At 32.9% G+C, this 19,307-nt stretch overlaps 1 protein-coding gene and 1 pseudogene across 2 annotated transcripts; both read right to left on the bottom strand.

Annotated features, from left to right (window-relative positions):
• Window positions 1–1,600, bottom strand: LOC100500605 (uncharacterized). Its single transcript, NM_001249768.2, has 2 exons — window positions 1,369–1,600; window positions 1–561 (listed from the first exon to the last, which is right to left on the bottom strand). The coding sequence occupies exons 1-2, from the start codon at window positions 1,497–1,499 to the stop codon at window positions 408–410; spliced, it is 285 nt and encodes a 94-aa protein (NP_001236697.1). The 5' UTR covers window positions 1,500–1,600; the 3' UTR covers window positions 1–407.
• Window positions 1,601–7,917: 6,317 nt separating this feature from the next.
• On the bottom strand, window positions 7,918–12,145 carry LOC100817135 (pentatricopeptide repeat-containing protein At2g17670-like; annotated as a pseudogene). The gene is made up of 2 exons (XR_136362.4): window positions 10,751–12,145; window positions 7,918–9,809 (listed from the first exon to the last, which is right to left on the bottom strand). The product of XR_136362.4 is annotated as a pentatricopeptide repeat-containing protein At2g17670-like (transcript).
• Between the last annotated feature and the right edge of the window lie 7,162 nt (window positions 12,146–19,307).

Genomic DNA, 19,307 nt, shown 5'->3' with positions numbered 1-19,307 from the left:
AGCCAAATAAAGAAAGCAATAGTTTTCTCTCATTAGGTGAGGTATTCAAGATGAGGGTAGGGTGTCCATACAAAAATTAACCAAATAAATAAATAACAATAGCCTTTTCTTCATGAGGTGAGATTAGTTAGATAGATCACCCATTCACGTCATAAGACTCGGTTAAAAACCAAAAACCAAATAAAGAAAAGTTAACCACATTTGAGAATCTGGTCTATAAGAAAGAAGAAAATGAATTGGGGCTAAATTCATAATACATAAACTTTGCAACTCATCCGAAAATCAATACCAATCATTATTTTTTTTCCCCAATCACAAGCAGAGCTCCAAATGTTATGAGTTGTGTTTGTTCTTTTTCCAAAGGAGACAACCACTCACATTTCAAACTTCAAAGTAACAAAGACCTCTTAGGGTCCAGGGTGGTTGCAGCAGAGAGTAGCATGTGAAAGAGCTTCACAATTCCTTGAATCAATGCTAAGACTAGACACCATTCTTGCAGTAGCCACTGTACTATGTAGAGGCAAAAGTGACTGCACACTTCCTAGTCGGTACACACAAGTTCTGTTAAACATTTCAATTTTACACATCAGCACAACATACACTATACAATCATATATCATATAAAATTACAAACATAGCTAACAACTATTTCCACACACATATACAGACACAGTATACAGTTACATATCACACACAATACGAATAATTATATAGTACAAAATTACAAACACAGCTAACAACTATATACACATAAAAAATTATGTTTTTAAGTACTTAGAAGTTTAGCTAATGTAATTTTAGACCAGCAATTATTTTTGTTAAATTTGGCATGGTTTTAAATAGCGTTCTGCAACCGCAATTGCGGCACAATGTCAAGGTATTTTGACTCATCGCAAATGCAATTGCAGCCTCATTTTCCTGCAATTACCCACAATATAAAGATTTTCTGACTCATCACAATGCAACCACAACTGCAATTTAAAACCATGAATTTTGGTCAACTTTATTTATTTATTACCAAGGGAGATCATAGACTTAATAATATTTCTAATTTCTGAAATTGTGGTATTTAACTGTGTTGAATGGCATCGTGTGACCTATGTAGCAGACCTCAAGTAGTGGGATAAGACTTGTTGATTTTGCATTTTGTTTTTTGAAAAAATCTGAGGTGGCATGAATACACAGAAAATATGAATCTTTCCATTACCAAAGCAGAAATCAGTATTATTAAAAAAAAATTGAAAATTCATTTTTGAGCTATACAGTACACACCAAAAGGACCATTTATGAAAACTGAGAAGATTCTTAAGCGATTTGGTTTCTGGGTATAATCAAAATCGAAAAAATAAGATAATTTTGGAGGTTTACCTGATAAGCGGTGAGAATGGACGGTGGGGCACAGTAGCGTTGAGAAGAGGAGAATGACTGATTGTTCTAACAGCTGATTTCATCGAAGAGAGTGAGATGAAACGACGAGTGCAATGGGAAAACGACGCCATCAGAATCAGAAAGGTAGCATTGCTTTGTCACTGAAGAAACTATAAACCCTATCGAGTAGAAGAAGAAAAACAAAATATATCCCTAGGCTCTATTCATCCACTCATCCAAACATATTTTTAATTTCTTATGATTCAGCACAACAATTCAAATTTAATGTATTAAGTATTAATTAATATATTGTTAATATTTCTTTTAAAGAAAAAGTAAAATATAAATATCTATTTTAGTCGACTTATTTTCTTTAAAAATATTTTGTAAATATAAAATTTATCTTATTTAAAGAAAATACGTTTAACTACTTATTTAATCCTTATAATTTTTAAATTTATTATTTTTCATCTCTATAGTTAATAACTAAATTTGTTAGTTGTTGAAATTTATATCTTAATTTCTAAAAGATTAGTACTTTTAAAATTCTTTAATTAATGAAGTTAACAAAAATTAATAACAAAGACCTTTAAGAAAATAAGATGTAAACTTTAAGTATTAAAAAAATCACTAAATAAACTTAAATAAAAAAGGTTACTTGTTAATTATAAGCACTAAAAGAAAAAAGTTTGGAAATTGTAAGAACTAAATAGATAATTAAACTTAGAAAATATTTTAGTCAATGTAATTTTGTGATCATTTGATAAATTTAAAATTTAAATTTTAATATCCTACCTAATAACTCTTTGAATATATTAAATATTGATAATTCAACCATTAAATTAAGTGTTCTTTTTTTAGTATATAAACTCTACATAATTTTATAACATTTTAAATTATTTAATACTTTATTAATTAAATTTATTTTAACATGTAAATGTATTTTTTTAAAAAAAATAAATATGAACTAATCATTGAAAAAATATTAAAATATTAAATTATTAAATTATTAAAATTTAATATTTAGTTACATACTGAGACATTTTGCAAATGTAATTATTTTTAATTGGTTTAATTAATCAATGATTCCTTTACCAACCAATCTTCACATTTTAGTTCATAATTCTAGTTTTAATTCCTCCGCATACACTTTTAATAAGTTTGTCGCCCAAAATTATAAAAACTAAAATGGATTAAAAAAATGTATAAGAAGTAAAACGAGTTTAAAAAATATACATAGAAAATAAAATGATTAATTTCTAGGTGTAAAGACTAAAATATTGTATAGGTAATATTGACTAAATGAGTAATTCAACTTTTTTTAATTTTTCAAAAGATTGTTTGAACTAATTTTTTAGAATTAAATTTTGAGAAACTTTAAATATGTGGGGGAAAAAACATTTACACATGTACCATTAGAAGTCTTAACCCAACAAATAAGAAGAATTGTTAAAGTTATAGTTGAACTAAAAACTCAGTTGAACTGAAACCAGCTACCCGTTTTGTTTATCAATTATCAATAGTGTAGTGCACATCACTCTTCAACCAAACAATAACAATGGCTAGGGTGCACAAGTTTAAAAAATTAGGCACCATGCACAAGTCTCTTATGAACGGTTAGATTTTTATAACTTTGAATTAATGGTTGTGACATTTTCTCTTTTTATCTTTTTTTTTTCTCATTTCATGGTTTTCATTCCCGATTTACCCTATAATTATTCATGATTCTCTCTTCTCTCTCACCACTCAAAATCTTTCCAAACCCTAATCCCAACCTCATCCTCTCCTCCTCTTCTGATATAGCAGAACTAGGAAATCAACTAAAAGAATTCAAAGTTCTTGAACAGACAAGGGAACTCAATGAAATGAATGAATTCCGATGAGCATGGTGGTCATGTTTTTCATTATTAGAGAGAAATTACAAGAAGGAAGATGATTACAAATTCTGGCTTGAAAATGCTTCCTAACCGCCAATTGCTACTTATAGCTTCTAACCACTAATTGCCTAACAACTTGCCAATTGAAGAAAACTAACAGAAAACTAGCAGAATCAAATCTAACTAACTTTGGACATGTCAGCCAACTCCTAACTACCTTTCTAAGCCTGTATCAATTCCACCCACCCAAAAGAATCCTTGTCCTCAAGGATTAAAGTGAGGAAACTTCTGCTTCAAGTCATAGAAGAATTCCCAAGTTACATCTTCAGGTAATTGATGTTTCCATTGAACCAAAACTTTGGTTACAGCACGATTTCCCCTCTTGACTATCATTCTGTCAATGATAGCTGCAGGTTCCTTCTGAGAAGTATCCAATAAAGGTGAAGGACTAAAGTTCCCAGAAGTGGCAGTACCAGTAAACTTCTTCAACTGAGAAACATGGAAGACATTATAGACCATAGATCCAAGAGGCGATTTAAGCTTATATGCAACAACACCAATCTTGCCTTCTACTAGAAATGGACCATAGTACTTAGGGGCCAACTTTGCATTGGATCTGTCCTGCACTGAAACTTGGTGATAAGCATGTAATTTTACATAAACCAAGTCACCAATATGAAAACTCCTATCAAATCTACCTTTATCTGCAAGTTGTTTCATTCTGTCATGGGCCCTCTTCATGTGAAATTTGAGTAACTTTAACATTTCCTCACGTTTCTGCAAACTCCTATCAACCAAAGCAATCTTAGATTCCCCCAGGAGCTAAGGTAAATGAACAGGAGGAGCTTGGCCATACACTATCTCATAGGGACTTGCTTTAATAGTACTGTGGTAAGTGGAATTGTACCACCTTTCAGCAAGAGGCAACCACTTGGACCACTGTGCTGGAGAGTCACTACACATGCACCTGAGATATGTTTCAAGGCATATATTCACCACTTCTAATTGACCATCAGTTTGTGGGTGATAGGCTATATAAAGCTGTATTTGAATCCCTTGCAAGGACATAAATTCCTTCCAAAAGTGACTAACAAAAATAGGATCCCTATCACTGGTAATGGTGCCAGGAAAACCATGCAATTTAAAGACGTCATCAAGGAAGCATTGGGCCACATCCGCAACAGTTTAGGGATGTGATAAGGCCATGAAATAAGCTGCCTTACTAAGCCTATCTACCACTACAAAAATGACCTGTTTACCAAAAGAAAGAGGAAGACCTTCAATGAAGTCCATGGTGATGTGCTGCCATACATGCTCAGGAATAGGTAAGGGTTAAAGCAGTCCTGGAGATGCAGCAATGTCATATTTACTCCTCTGGCAAGTGGCACATTGATACACAAAAAACTTGACAGCCTTGGACATGCCTCTCTAATAAACCATATTTTTCATCTTTTGCAAGGTAGCATCTCTACCTAAATGGAAACTACAACCTGAAGCATGAATCCAAGAGAGAATGTCCTGTCTCAATTGGGGCTCTGAAACAACTACTAATCTGCCCTTTCTCCTCAGCTCATTCCAAACCCAAGTATAGTGTTTATGAGAAGAGGGATTGCTTTGTAAGTCACTAACAAGCTGATGTAAGCTAGGATATGTCTGCCAGGACTGTTGGATCCTAGATAGCATGCTAGAATCGGGCTGATGAACCTGTAATGCCATGATCTCAGGGGAATCAAGTCTAGATAAAGCATCTGCCGCAACATTTTCTCGACCCTCTCTATATTCTATGTTGAAATCAAATTCCATCAACTTTACCAACCACTTTTGCTAAAATGCTATGGACAATCTCTGATCTAGGATGTACTTCAAACTTCTGTGATCAGTTCTAATGATGAACTTCTTGGGAAGTAAGTAGTGCCTCCATTTTTGGACTGCAAACACAACTGCCAAAAGCTCTTTCTCATATGTTGACAAGGATTGTTGCTGCTTGTTCAAACTTCTACTGATGAAGGCAATTGGGTGGTGATTTTGCATTAACACAACACCTAAGCCTAGGTCAGAAGCATCCACCTCCCCTACAAATTCCTTAGAAAAGTCTAGTAGGGCCAAAACTAGTGCTGCTAATAACCTTTGCTTTAATTCCTAAAATGCTTCTTTTGTTGTAGAAGACCAACTAAAATTATCTTTTTTCAACATATCAGTCAAGGGTTTTGCAATTGCACCATATCGACTTACAAACCTTCTGTAATAACCGGCAAGACCCAAGAAACTCCTCAATTGCCTCAAGTTTTGTGATAGGGCTCAATCTTGTACTGCTGCAATTTTAGAATGATCAGTGGAAACTCCTTTAGTTATAAAATGGCCCAAATATTCCACCTTGTCAACACCAAAGTAGCATTTGGATTTCTTAGCATACAAACTGTGAGTTCTCATAGTGAGAAGAACCTAATAAAGATGAGAAAGGTGGTTCTCCATACTTCTGCTGTAGATGTGTATATCATCAAAGAAAACAAGTAAGAACCTTATTAAGTAATGCTGAAAAACTGAATTCATTAGTCCTTGAAATATGGCAAGAGCATTGGTAAGCCCAAAGGGCATCACCAAGTATTCAAAGTGGCCCCCATGAGTTCTAAAGGCAGTTTTGTGAACATCATCTGCATCCATTCGAACTTGATTGTAACCAACTCTTAGGTCAATTTTGGAAAAAAAATAGTTGATCCATACAACTCATCCAGAAGGTATTCTACTAATGGTATACGAAACTTGTTATTAACAATTACCTTATTAAGATCCCTATAATCAACACAAAGTCTCCAGGCCCCATCTTTCTTTCCCACCAACACTACTGGACTTGGATAAGGACTATCGCTATTCTGTATAATTCCTGACTTCAAATAGTCCTGAATCAAGCCATCAATAATATCTTTTTTTGTTTAGCATACCTATAGGGCCTTTTGTAGATAGGGTTAGCTCCTTGTGTTAAAGGAATCTTGTGATCATGGCCAATTCGACAAGGAGGAAGACCAGATGGCTCCTGAAAAACATTTGTAAATTCGAGTAACAAGCTATTAATATCAGGTGGCAGTACCTGTTGATTAGCATGAGTAGTGAAAGAGTGGAGCAGGGAGCCTTCAACTTTAGATTGCAAACTAATCAGGGAGAGGTGAACACCATAAGAGATGGTTTTATAAAGATGTTGTTTTCTAGTAGTGGCCAGATTTGTAGTGGTAGCTCCTCTTAGGACATGTCTTTTTCCATGAACAAAAAAATCCATTGTCAATTTGTTGAAATTCCATGTGATGTCCCCTAGTGTTACTAGCCATTCAATTCCCAATACTAAATCACAATAACCAGGAGGTAACAACATCATATCAGAAGTAAAGTTGGTATTTTGAATTGACCAATAAAATTTTGGAACCTTGGAAGAAATCTGGACTTTATTTCCATGTCTGACAGCCCATCTTCTGAGCTATGTGTAAGTTCAAAAAGGTATGAGTGCTTTCACTATCAATTAAAATATGGAGAGGTTTCTTCCCACAATAACCAGTAACTCTCATAGTTCGAAAATTAACTACTCCAGTTAATGCATTCATTAAAATTAAAGGTTCTGAATCATGTTCACTAACCACATTAGCATCAATTTCTTGAGGTCCAGAGCCTTCCTCTTCATCTTCAATTTCCAACACATGAATCTACAATCTCTTATGTGTAAGGCCATGTTTAGGTGTAAATGGTTCATCACAAAAGTAGCATAGGCCATTTGATCTTCTTTCAGCCATGTAGGCAGGAGTTAGGTGCTTAGGTGTTTGTGGTTTAGTAGAGGAATTGATGGTTAAGGGATTGGTTGATCTAGAAGGGTTTGGAAGAAGGGGTGGTTTAGGAACAAAGGAAGATTTCTGGTTCTTGACAAATAGTTTGGCTTGTGTATTGGAGAAGGAAGATGCATACATTTTTGCAAGGGAATAAGCCTTTCGAACAGAATTTGGCTGAAACATTCGAACAATCATCTGAACCTCTTGTTTTAATCCTCCTAAAAAGCAGTGAAGTTGATGTTCCTCAGAAAGATCTACTCTTGATACAATTGAGTCAAACTCCTCATGATACTCTATGATGGATCCTATCTGCCTAAGTTTCATTAAATTCGCCATAGGATCTTCACAAACATCTCCAAAACGATCAAGTAACAAGATCCGATATTCATTCCAAGAGGGTAAATTCTCCAATCCTATAGATTTTATGTAAGCACTATGCCACTGAAGTGCTTTCCCTTCAAAATGAACTGCTGCTAAATGTACTTTGAATTCATCAGGTGTATTATCAACAGAAAAAAAGGTTTCACATTGGATTAGCCAATGTTTTATTCCTTCACCATTGAATCTTGGAAAGTCCAACCTAGCCAATCGAGTGCCACAGGAATAGGGGCTAGATCTCTCACCTCTAGGTGGATTGCTTGTTGCATGGAAGCAGCGAGCTCAACAAATCTTGATTCCATTTTGCTGCTGAGACGTTCTTCCATTTCACGAAGGGAAGCTTGACTGCGTGTGTTCTCTGCCATTGCTTGATCATCAAGGAAAGAGCAGGCTCGATGATACCAATTGATATAGTAGAACTAGGAAATCAACTAAAAGAATTCGAAGTTCTTGAACAAGCAAGGGAACTTAATGAAATGAATGAATTCCGATGAGCATGGTGGTCATGCTTTTCATTATTAGAGAAAGAAATTACAAGAAGGAAGATGATTACAAATTATGGCTTGAAAATGCTTCCTAATTGCCAATTGCTACTTATAGCTTCTAACCACTAACTGCCTAACAACTTGCCAATTAGGGAAAACTAGCAGAATCAAATCTAACTAACTCTGGACATGTCAGTCAGTTCCTAACTACCTTCCCAAGCCTGTATCATCTTCCAGCAAGTTCTCCTAGCTCTTCTCTGGCGACCATGTCTCTCTGTCATATACGTCAATGACTTTCATAGAAATAACAACAACACACATGAAACATAATAAAAATGAGAATTAGATCTGAGAATTGATGCAAAACAAAAAAATAAAAAACTTAAAGAAACAAATCTAAATTAGACCAAAAAAAATGAAACTTGAAGCATCGCAAAATCCACAACACCCGACAAGTTGGGAAAAACAAAGAAAATTGAAAGAAAAAAAAGATAAAGAGCAAAAAATGTGAACCCTTTGATCAAAATGAATGGTTATAAAAGACTTTGGCACGATGCTATGTTTTTTTAACTTGTACACCCTAGCCTTCATCTCGAAAGATACCAAATACTGAAGCTTTATGGAACAACTTCACATCCCCATTATTTTTTCCTAAGAAGAATTTATTTCTGCTTCCATTTGATTTTTGTTTTGTTTTTATCCTTTTTTTATATATACTCTTTGCCATTCTTCTCTTAACACTTCTATGATTAACTAAATTTTATTGATAAATCACCACTCTCTTTCCACTTGATTTTTCAACAGATGTAATGAAGATTGAATCTTACGATACATGACTACTACACGCCTACACTTTGAAAGTCACCCTCGTATGATTACGAGCATGTTTGATTTTCCGGTAACTGACCTCAAACATGCACAAATTCCAAGACAGATCTGACAAGCCGCTGAAAACACAACAGAAAAAACAAGAGTTGGAATGCTTTGGACTACCTCATTTTGCAAAGGCAGACGATTATCCAAACACACACTACATGTAGCAATACACATTTTTCACAAAGTCATATGGATAAAAAAATGGCAAATTACAAATGGGCAAATGAGATAAATTAAACACAAAAAAACGAGAAAACTTCATAAGTTTACTACTAGAATAAAAAGATTGAAGGTCGTCAAGGCTTATGCTGTCATGATCAGCTTCCATTCTACATCACCACTCTAGCTACCCCATTGTTACTGATAAATCATTACTCACATCACTATAATCTATCGCACTGAACTACTTGCTTCACGTTCATTATTTGCTATTACTGAATACACTTATCCAATTTTTATCCAAGCATTTCCATTCTCATAAATGTAGAGGTAAATCTCTATGAAACATGCACATTCCACAAAACCTTGTAGAATGATATGGCACCTTATGCAACCAACAACTATCAAATACTAATGAATGTCGCATCTCCAAGCTCTTTTATCAGTGAAAACAATAAAATGTGCCTTTCTGGTTTATTTAAAATTAGTTATCTGGATCTATTAGAGAATCCTAAGATTCAAAATAATGAATATTTTCCATAAAAAATGACACGTTTTTCTTCATCAAGGGCACTCTGGAATCAAGCAGACCAGGACAGCCGGAAAGGAACTTCAATAATGTCAGCAAGACTGGCCAAAGCAGCTGCAGAGGAAGCTGTCCCATGACAACCATTGAATATATAATTTTGGTTTGTTGGCTGATTCCGGTGCCAAGTTGTGTCAAACTGTTAGCAAAGATTTACTAGCAACCAAATACCTATAGAAATTGTATTAGCAACTTTGGTATGCACTTATGGAGTTAGTGCCAAACCTTTGCAACCAACTCTTACATCCTTGGTAGCGGTGACAGAAAGCACCTGCAACAGATATATATGATATACTTTTATGGTCGATAAAATGGTAGGGAACTAAATATGTATGTCAAAAAAACCCCTTGAGTGAAAAGACAAGCTATGAAGCAATGTTTTTTTGTGCTAGTGCCTAGAGCAAGGAAAACTTTATACTGAAAATTTCACTTTAGAATAGAACTTTATTCCATACAACCTTCTTAAGGTAAAAAACTAAAAATAAAAACTGCAATTTGGTCAACTAAGTTCCAATACCATGTCATGGCCATTTCATCTAAAAGCTTAAGCAACAAAGAAATACCTAAAAAATGGATTTGATCATCTTAGCTTCTACCAGACCTTTAGAATGATTAACATTAGATAAGGCAAACTCTGCTACAGCGAACTAACCCAGCAATAGTAAGCTATTCCAAATGAATTGATAGTGAAATTTCAACATATCAAAGGAAAATACAGAGAAGAAAGGTATAATATCCTCCATCCTATTCCTACAAAAGAAACTAAAAGGTATCCAACAAGCTATGAAGTAATTGTATCTTGCACTAACTTAACAGTAATTGTATCATGGACAACCAAAGTTAAACAAAAAAATAAATATACTATATTAAATAACTAATATAATATAATCACAACTTAGGGTATTACAACTCTGCATCAATTATTACAAAGTAAAACCAAGATCAAAATCAAGGTAAAATCTCAGGAATGACATGCACCTAAATTGTCATACACCCAGTAACTATTTATGGAGACTGCAAAGGCCTTTATCCAGATTTAATTGTTTGTAAATTACATAACTCAATCTTGAAAGGAGAATAAACTTTTCCACTACATTCCATGTCCTCAAGGTAAGTCACCAATTAGAGTTGACAAACTATATGCAACAAACCTCAGCTTCGCACAAAACAAAATTTGACAAAATCCTTAAGCAAAATAGCAACAATGCATACCAATTAAACAGTGAGCCCTTGTTCTTTCGCCTTCCTGAGCCACTTAAGAGTGCTCTCCAATGTAGAGTAAGCAGCAGCGTCCGTCAAGCTCTCGCTCTCGACTGCATAATCAAACACCTCATACTTCTCGGCAATTCTCCCTTCCCTACACAGAGCCCTGACAAACGTCCCATAAGAGGCCGTATCAAGCTTCAGACCACCCGCCCTGATCACCCCGTAGAACTCCACTGCCTTCTCCACCAACCTCGCCTTACACAAGCCGTGCAGCAGCGTGTTATACGTGCACTCATTAGGACTACACCCTTTGGCCTCCATCTCCCCCAACAACGCCAGTGCCCCGAGCGCATCCCCCTTCCTGCACAACCCATTCATCAGCGAAGTATAAGTGACCTCATCGGGAAAATAGCCTTTCTCCGCCATCACACGAAGCAGCTTCTTCGCCTCGGTCACCCTCCCCGACTTCGAAAGCCCGAAAATCAAAGTGTTATAAGTAACAAGATCAGGCTCCACACCTTCCTCCTTCATCTTATTATAAACCTCGATCACCTCACTCCCTCTACTCAACAGACAATACCCTTTCATAATGGTGTTGTAAACAAAGCAATCAGGCTTAAACCCTTCCTCATGAAGCACACTCACCAGCCTCATTGCCTCCCTCAGGTTCAGGTTCTTCCCATTGCACACATTGTCAATGAGAATCGTCTAAGTGAATAGATCGGGTTTTATGTCGAATTTTTCGCGCATTTCGTCGATGAAATCATAGACAGTGGCTACGGTGCGGGACTTACAGAGGTGCTTGACGAGGAAGTTGAAGGTGTAGGTGTCAGGTGGGCAGTGTTTGGAGGCGAATTCTTTGATCAGTTCAACGGCGAGGTCAAGGCGGGCGGCCGAGCAGAGGGAGCGGACCGCGACGTCCGCGGTGGTGGTGTCGGGGGTGATCCCGGCGGCGAGCATTAAATTTAGGGTTTGGTGGATTGGGGAGAGGGAATTGGAGGAATGGGAGAGGAGGATGTGGAAAGTGGAGCGATCGGGGGAGAAAGAAGATAGGGTTTTGGTGATGTGGTTGAAGAAATTGACGGAGTCGGAAGGAGTTTGGGCGAGTTTAGCGTAGGAGTGGAGGAGGGAGTTGGGGAAGCGGGGGTCGGAGTTGAAGAGTTTTTTGGCGTCTTGGAGGTTTGGGGATTTGAAGAGAGGAAGAGATGAAGAAGAAGGGTTTTGTTGTTGTTTAGAGGGTTTTGGTTTTCGAGGTTGTTGTTGTTTGTTTGGGAAGTGAGGGGGTTGGGGACGGAAGAGTGAAGAGTTGGGGTTTGCTATAGCGGAGCGGAATGAAGGAGGGATTTTGCCCATGGTTACAATTACTTCTTTAGTAAGCTGCTACATCCTCCAGCAACTGGGGTTTAGGCTTTTTCAACGTTTTGCTGCTTCTCAGCTAGAATGAAAGACTTCCCCAAGGTTGTGTTGGGGGGTAGATTTGAAATTTTAAAAAAAATTAGGATAAATAATTATTTTTATTTCAAAATATAGTGAACTAATGAATTCATCTCTAAACGATGGAATCGTGGAATTTGTAGATTTGTATAAAAAGGAAAATGAAAAATAAGGAAAGAAAAAAGGGAAAGGTTGTCAAAAATATTCTTTCAAGGTGATCTACCTGTTCGAATTGAAGGAAAATGAGAATGAGAATGAAAATAAAAACTGAAATTGAGAAATTAGTTCATCAACATTTTGATCAAGGTCATATAAACAAATATTTTTTGGTTTTGATGTACCACATATGCTAATCTATAATATTTATGAAGAAATGAATTTGTCATACTTTTTATATTTTCAAGGACTAAATCTTAATTTTTCATCTTTCAGAAATGAATATGTTAGTACCTATACTTATAGGGACGAAAATGACCATTTATCCTTAAAAATAACAATAACTTTTTAATTTGTTTTTAAAAAATATAAACTAATTTTTAAAATATGATTAGTTTCAAAATATTTTTTTAAAGTTTCATATTATATTAAAATTAGTTTAAGAGTGTTTTTGTGTAGTGGTGACAATAATGATAATGGTGGTGATGTCAGCGGCAACAACAACGATAGAGATAAAATCAAACAAACAAGGAAAATAAAGAAGTTCAACAAAAAAATATCAAATTATCAACAGAAAGAGAGGGATTCGAACTCTCAATACAAAAATTTGTACAACGGATTAGCAATTCGGCGCTTTAGTCCACTCAGCCATCTCTCTCCCCAGTTGAAAAATAGAATTACTTTGTTTATGTTATATCACATAAACAAGAAGAGCAAAAAATGGAGCTTGAAAAAAAAAAGACTTCTTTTTATCTTATATTTTTTTTCTATTTGATTTCGATTCATTATTATATTCTATATTCTTCTATTTTTTAGTTTCCTTTTTTCTTTTTCTAGAGATACTAGTGATAGTTGAGGTGATAATAATGGTGATGTTAGTGGTGGTGACAATGAAACATAATGATGGTAGCAACGTTGATGGTGGCAACTAGTGGTGATGGTGGGCTAGTGGCAGTAACGTTATTGGTGATAATAGTAGCAATGGTGGCATAATCGACAATGGTTGTGATGGTGGAATAGTAGCAGCAATGACGACAACAACTATGGAGGAGACAAAATGGTGACAGTGACAGCAACGATGGAAGCAGTGACAACATTGGTGGTAACGACAACGATGTGGTGGTGGTTGTTATGGAGGTGACAATGACAAGGTGTGGTGGACTGGTGACAGTGGCAACAATAGTGGTAAAATTGTGATGGTGGGGTGAAATAGTAACAACAACGATGAATGCGAGATAATGATGACTTTGACATCGATAGTGATGACGATAATGAGAATGTGTGGTGGAATTATGGTGTTGGTGGTGGTATGATGATAATGGTAAGTATGTGTTTTTTAAAACTAAAAATCAAATTCACAATTTTTTTTCTTAATTTTGATAATGAATAAAAAACTGTTTCGAAATTAAGTTATGAATTATTTCAATTCCAATTTTATCGAACATGTTTTTTTTTTTTAAATTAAATTTAAAAACTTATGATCACCTTCAACAGGGCCTTAGCTTAATTGAAGGGGCGGAGTGAAATCAAATTAATTTGAGTTATAAATTTATATTAAAATTTGTAGTTTAATAATTTTGAAAATACTTATTTTATATAATTAAAATTTAAAATTTACAATAACTAAATGTCTTTGTTTATTAAAATTAAATTTTAAATTTATGATAAATAATTTAAATTATAATGTAAAGTTATCATTATTATTTATAATTTTCTTTAGAAATTGTTGAAGTTTAGTTTAGAGATAACAATAAAACCATAATACTACAACATGATCAGTGACGTTGTAATAATAAAAAAAACAATGGATAATCTTACCATTTACTTATGGTCATGTTTATTTGACTTACACACCAAGATATTGGAGCAAAAATAATATTTGAGAACTTACGTGCATTTTATTTTGATATTTCGTTTTACACAATTGAGTCAATTTACGTCGAACTATAACTATCAAAAGGATAAGTAGATTCTTAAAAAACTTATTTTATAAAAATTGAAACAAGAAAAGATTAAAGTGTTTGATTAGCAATTAACTCTGATCACAAAAAGAAGCAAAGGAAAAGGGATAAAGAAGCTACAAGTAGTGTCTATCACAAAAGAAACACTTGCATGAAGCACATAAACTTTCTCTTGTTTCTTTGACAGAGGAATGTTTTTCTTTTTTGGTTAAATTACTCATCTAGTCTTTATAGTTTCATGATTCTTATATTTTTAGTCCCAATAATTTGAAAGTAATCTTTTTTTAGTCCATATAATTTATATTTTAATTCTCTTTTAGTCTCTGTATTTTAAAAACTATAGAGACTAAAAAAGTAAAAATCATAAAACTATAGGAAAAAAATCACTTTCAAAACTACTAAGACTAAAAGAGAATTAAAATGTAAATGATAAGGACTAAAAAGACTAGGACTAAAAAAGTTAGAATCATAAAATTACTAATTTAACCTTCTTTTTTTTTTGCACTTTCAAAATTGCTTCTTGCACCTCCTAAATTGCTTTCAAAATAATTATTTCAAAAACAATGTGAGAAAGGCAAGAAGTGATTTGGAGGATGCAGAGAATAGTTGTCTTGGTAGAATTGTCAATTAGGATCTCGGACCCATCACGGGCTAATACATTTTTGAACTGGACTTACCCAATTTAATGACAACATGAGATTTTGCTAGCTATGCCTAGTCCATGGTGGGCTATAGGCCGAACAGACTGGCTTGTGAGTTACCTATTTTTTAAATATAAAAAATAAAATTTATCAAAATAAATTCACCTTTATGTAATAAGTTAATTAAATATTTTTTAAAAATAAAATAGTAATGGTTGTCATTTGTACCATAAAAGAGCTAGGTTTAATACATAATAATAAAAATAAATAAAATTATCAAAAAATAAAACAAATACTAGAAATTAAAACAAAACCAATGTGTATAAAATATTAACCTTAAAATTAACGTTATTAACAAGTAGTACTAAATTTATTATTTTATCAATTAAGAAAATAAATAATAATAAAAATCAGGTCAACGGGTTGGCCTAACCCAACACGGGCTAACACTTCGAGTCAATTAAAATTCAGGATGGTTTGGGCCTAACCAAAAAAGGGCTGTAAATTTATACAAGGCACTTGCTATTTACATCTCCATTTGTTTAAGTACACCCCTATCAACCTTTTTATATATATTTTTTTACCAAATTTATTCTTTTAAATTTTTATCTTACATCTCATATTTTTAGTCTTTAAAATCTTATTTATGTTCTACCTTATTATTCTTTAAATCTTAATATTGAGCCCTATTTATAATTTTATTTTCATCTTATTTTTATTGTTCTTCGTAACCTAGCATAGAAAAGTTTCTTCATGACCTAGTGCTATTATATCCTACGCTCTTCGGCTGATCCCTTCTCCACAAATTTCTTGTTAGGCATTCATGATATATTGATTTTGTGTCTTTAATTTTCGTTCCTTTTAATTTTATCAATGTGATGTTTTTTTTTTCCTCAAGTGGTTTTGCATAATGGAATTGGAAGTAGTACATCTAGGTCAATCCGAACATCATGCGTATCTTCCTTTTTTGGGTCTCTTAACGTTTGATTTGATTTCACTTGCTGGTTAATGTTAGTTTACTTATTATATTGGGATCATGATGACGTTTGAAGTCTCATTCTGTCCCCCACCCTATAAAGGAAAAGATGGCTATAAGTTAACTGCAACAACCAAGAGAAGTGGTGCTGGGAATATAAGGGTTGTATCCCAATATTGAGGCGTGGATATTGCATTGTGATTACGCACCAAGACTGTGTTTGATTGAGAAAAAAAGGAGAAAAGTAGAAAATAAAATAAAATTGTGGGAGACTCATTTATATTATGATTTTTTTTATTTTATTTTCATATTAGCTTTGACACTCTTCCACTTCCACCTAATAAATTAGTCTTTTAATTAGATTGAGTTCTAACAATTGATATTGAGAGCCCGATCACGAAAGATGTTACTTATAGGCTAAATTAAGGTGTAAATTGAATACTAATATATGAGTAAAACATCAAGGAAAAAAATTACCACCGGATCAGTATCAATAAACTGACATCGTCATGAACATCGATACTTAAATGGGATAACAATATTAAGAGTCTCATGCTAACTAATCATTTAAATCAAACACAATATAATCAGTGAACTGAATATATTAATTTACAGTTATATTATTACTATGATATTTTTTTTACTTCTTTTAGTTAGAGTTATTTTATGAGATACTAATTTTAATTTTTGTTACACAATCTCTCTTATTCATTATATATATATATATATATATATATATATATATATATATATATATATATATATATATATATATATATATATATATATATATATATATATATATATACTTTTTAGCTTAGGATGAACCGATGAAATCGTACATCCAATGTCGCCAACTTTATGCGAAAATGCTTGTCCTTGCAACGCACGGATGGGACCCATGACGTATGGCGGGCTTTCTTATTTTCTCTTTGATTAATTGCATTCTTTGTCGGCATTATTTATAAGAAAATAATGATAATTCTAACTTTATGTGCATCGATCCCTTTCCAATTTCTTTTGCCATCTCTACTTTTCTTTTGGGATCTTTAGTATTGCTCTAGTCACGTGTTTTCTCCTAAAGTTAATTTCTGCTTTTATTAATGATAATGTACTCAATATCGAATATTAACATTAATTTAATGTTTTTAGCTGATAAAAAATAATTTAATGTGAAAAGTAATAAAAAATAGTATGGTTAAAAGTATCATTTACAATCAACTATTAGAAGGGTTTATTTAAGGTTTAAATATATTTTTAATTTATTGTAAGTTTATATTTTTTTAATTTTGTTTTCTGTACGTTTTTATTTATTTATTTTAGTTCCTATAAATTTAATTTTTTAAAATTTTGTCCCTTGTAATTTTTTTGGTTCATTTTTAATTTTTATAAGTTTATATTTTTTAAAAAATTTCTCCCTTTAACTTTGTGTTTTTTCCTAATATTGATCATTATAAGCATAAACTTACGGATGACTAAAAATAATAAAATTAAAAACTTAAAGGAATTAAAATTAAAAAACACAAATTTACCAACTAAAAATTAACAAAAAAAATCACATGAATAAAATTAAAATTGAAAAAAATACAAACATGATCAAAGTTAATTTTTAATTTTTGTTGTTTATTATTATTATTACCAGCAGAAAGACAAACACTCAAGTATCTATTTGTCCATATTTTTTAATTATAAAAATTCTTTAAAATACAGAAAATTTTTATTTTTCTTTTGAATTGGTTAATTATTGATATTGTTATAGATAAGAATTTTCATTAAAACAAAATTTTATTGATGTAAAAATTCAACTCCGGCGGGTACTTAATTATTTGCTTGATCTTCCTTTAAGTAGTAAAATTTGGCTTTAGTATAATTTTTTGTATTGTGGATTTGTGGTGTGACTTTACTCCAGGGTATTGGATCGTTTTGCACAAATAACATGAAAGCTATATATTTTAATTCTAGTGTGAGCTTATATGGGTAGAACTATAAGTGCGTGGGTGATAGAACTATATATAATGAAAATGAATTGTCGGTATAAAAAATGAAATTGGAAAGAATTATTTTGGAATATTTTTTTATTGTATCATGGACAACATAAGAGTGTCTATAAGTCTATTACCACACTAATTTTTTTATTGTCTTTTTTTATTATCAATTATCGTCTTGTCTAATTGAATTTATTTAGAAATTTCTACAAATTAGTATTTTAATTAACAAGTTAAAAAGGAAAGACGATCTTTAATAAAATATATTTAAATAAAACAATAGACATCTAAAAATGATAATATATATAACAAAATATCATATAAATATATTTTCATTTATTTATTACTTACAATTTTAAAAGATCTTTTTTTTGCCTGTTCAAATGTTAAATAATTTATGATATAAATAAACATGAGAGTAATTAATGGCCAAAAATAATATAAAGTGGATTTAGTGGTACTATTAGTACCCTAAACTTTCTTTATGATCATTATTCATATGCATATTTCAATCTTGTATCGAAGATATAAGTCAAATCCCATCTTTTATATCTTAGTGATGTTCTCATGCTACAACAAGGTTGAATATCACATGTATAGGCCTAACCCTGACGGTCAAATTAATTGCAATACTAATAATGGTTACGTGCCAAATCTCTAATGGTCACTTCTATAAGATAAATTAGTGAGCATCTATGCCCTACCACCCATCCTCCTTCCATATATTTGTACGGTATGAAATGTCCTTTTTTGTAGCCTAGAATGAAAGTGGTGGGCACGTTGTGGACAGAGTATGGATGAGTGCAAAGGGATTTACATGAACCATTCAAAGTAGAATAATATTTGGTTCACATTAATTAATTTAAGGCAAATTATATTTTTATAATAGATTTAATTATTCATTTAATTCATATAGTTATAACAATTTTGTTAATCTCTATAATTTAAAATATTCTATTTTATTCCTATACTTATAATTTTTATTTCTTTTTAGTCATTGTCATCAAATATTGTTATATGAAATAAATGTAATATAATTCAAGTGACACCTGATTTTTAAAGGTGATCTTTTTTCATGAGAGAAAAATTTACTTTTAGTGAAAAAACACTGAAGTGGATCTTCTTTTGTAATGTGTCACTCACGGGTGGAGGCAAATTTACGTGGGGGGCTTCTTTTAAAAACATTTTACGAAACAGGGTCTCTTTTAAAACAAATTGCAAAGGGGATCTCTTCTGTACGTGGGTGCCGCCATTAACAATGGCGTGAAGCTTGGAACTGCCAGAGGCAATGGCGGGAAGGGGATGCCGTCATTGTTAATAGCGGGACAGGGGGCATGACTCAGCCTAAACCGCCATTGGTACTGGCGAGATGGACCAGCTTGTTGCGAGGAAACCTTGCGGCCTCTTTTT

Source organism: Glycine max, chromosome 3 (genome assembly GCF_000004515.6).
Source record: "Glycine max cultivar Williams 82 chromosome 3, Glycine_max_v4.0, whole genome shotgun sequence".
Classification (NCBI taxonomy): domain Eukaryota; kingdom Viridiplantae; phylum Streptophyta; class Magnoliopsida; order Fabales; family Fabaceae; genus Glycine; species Glycine max.
The sequence above is the reverse complement of the archived record's forward strand: the minus strand, read 5'-3'. Positions and strand labels throughout refer to the sequence as shown.

Bases quoted from the DNA above. Each gene is read 5' to 3' on its own strand.
- LOC100500605 (NM_001249768.2), bottom strand. From the start codon at position 1,499: ATGGCGTCGTTTTCCCATTGCACTCGTCGTTTCATCTCACTCTCTTCG. The intron at 562-1,368 runs GTAAACCTCCAA...AATGTTTAACAG, and splicing joins CCATTCTCACCGCTTATCAG to AACTTGTGTGTACCGACTAG.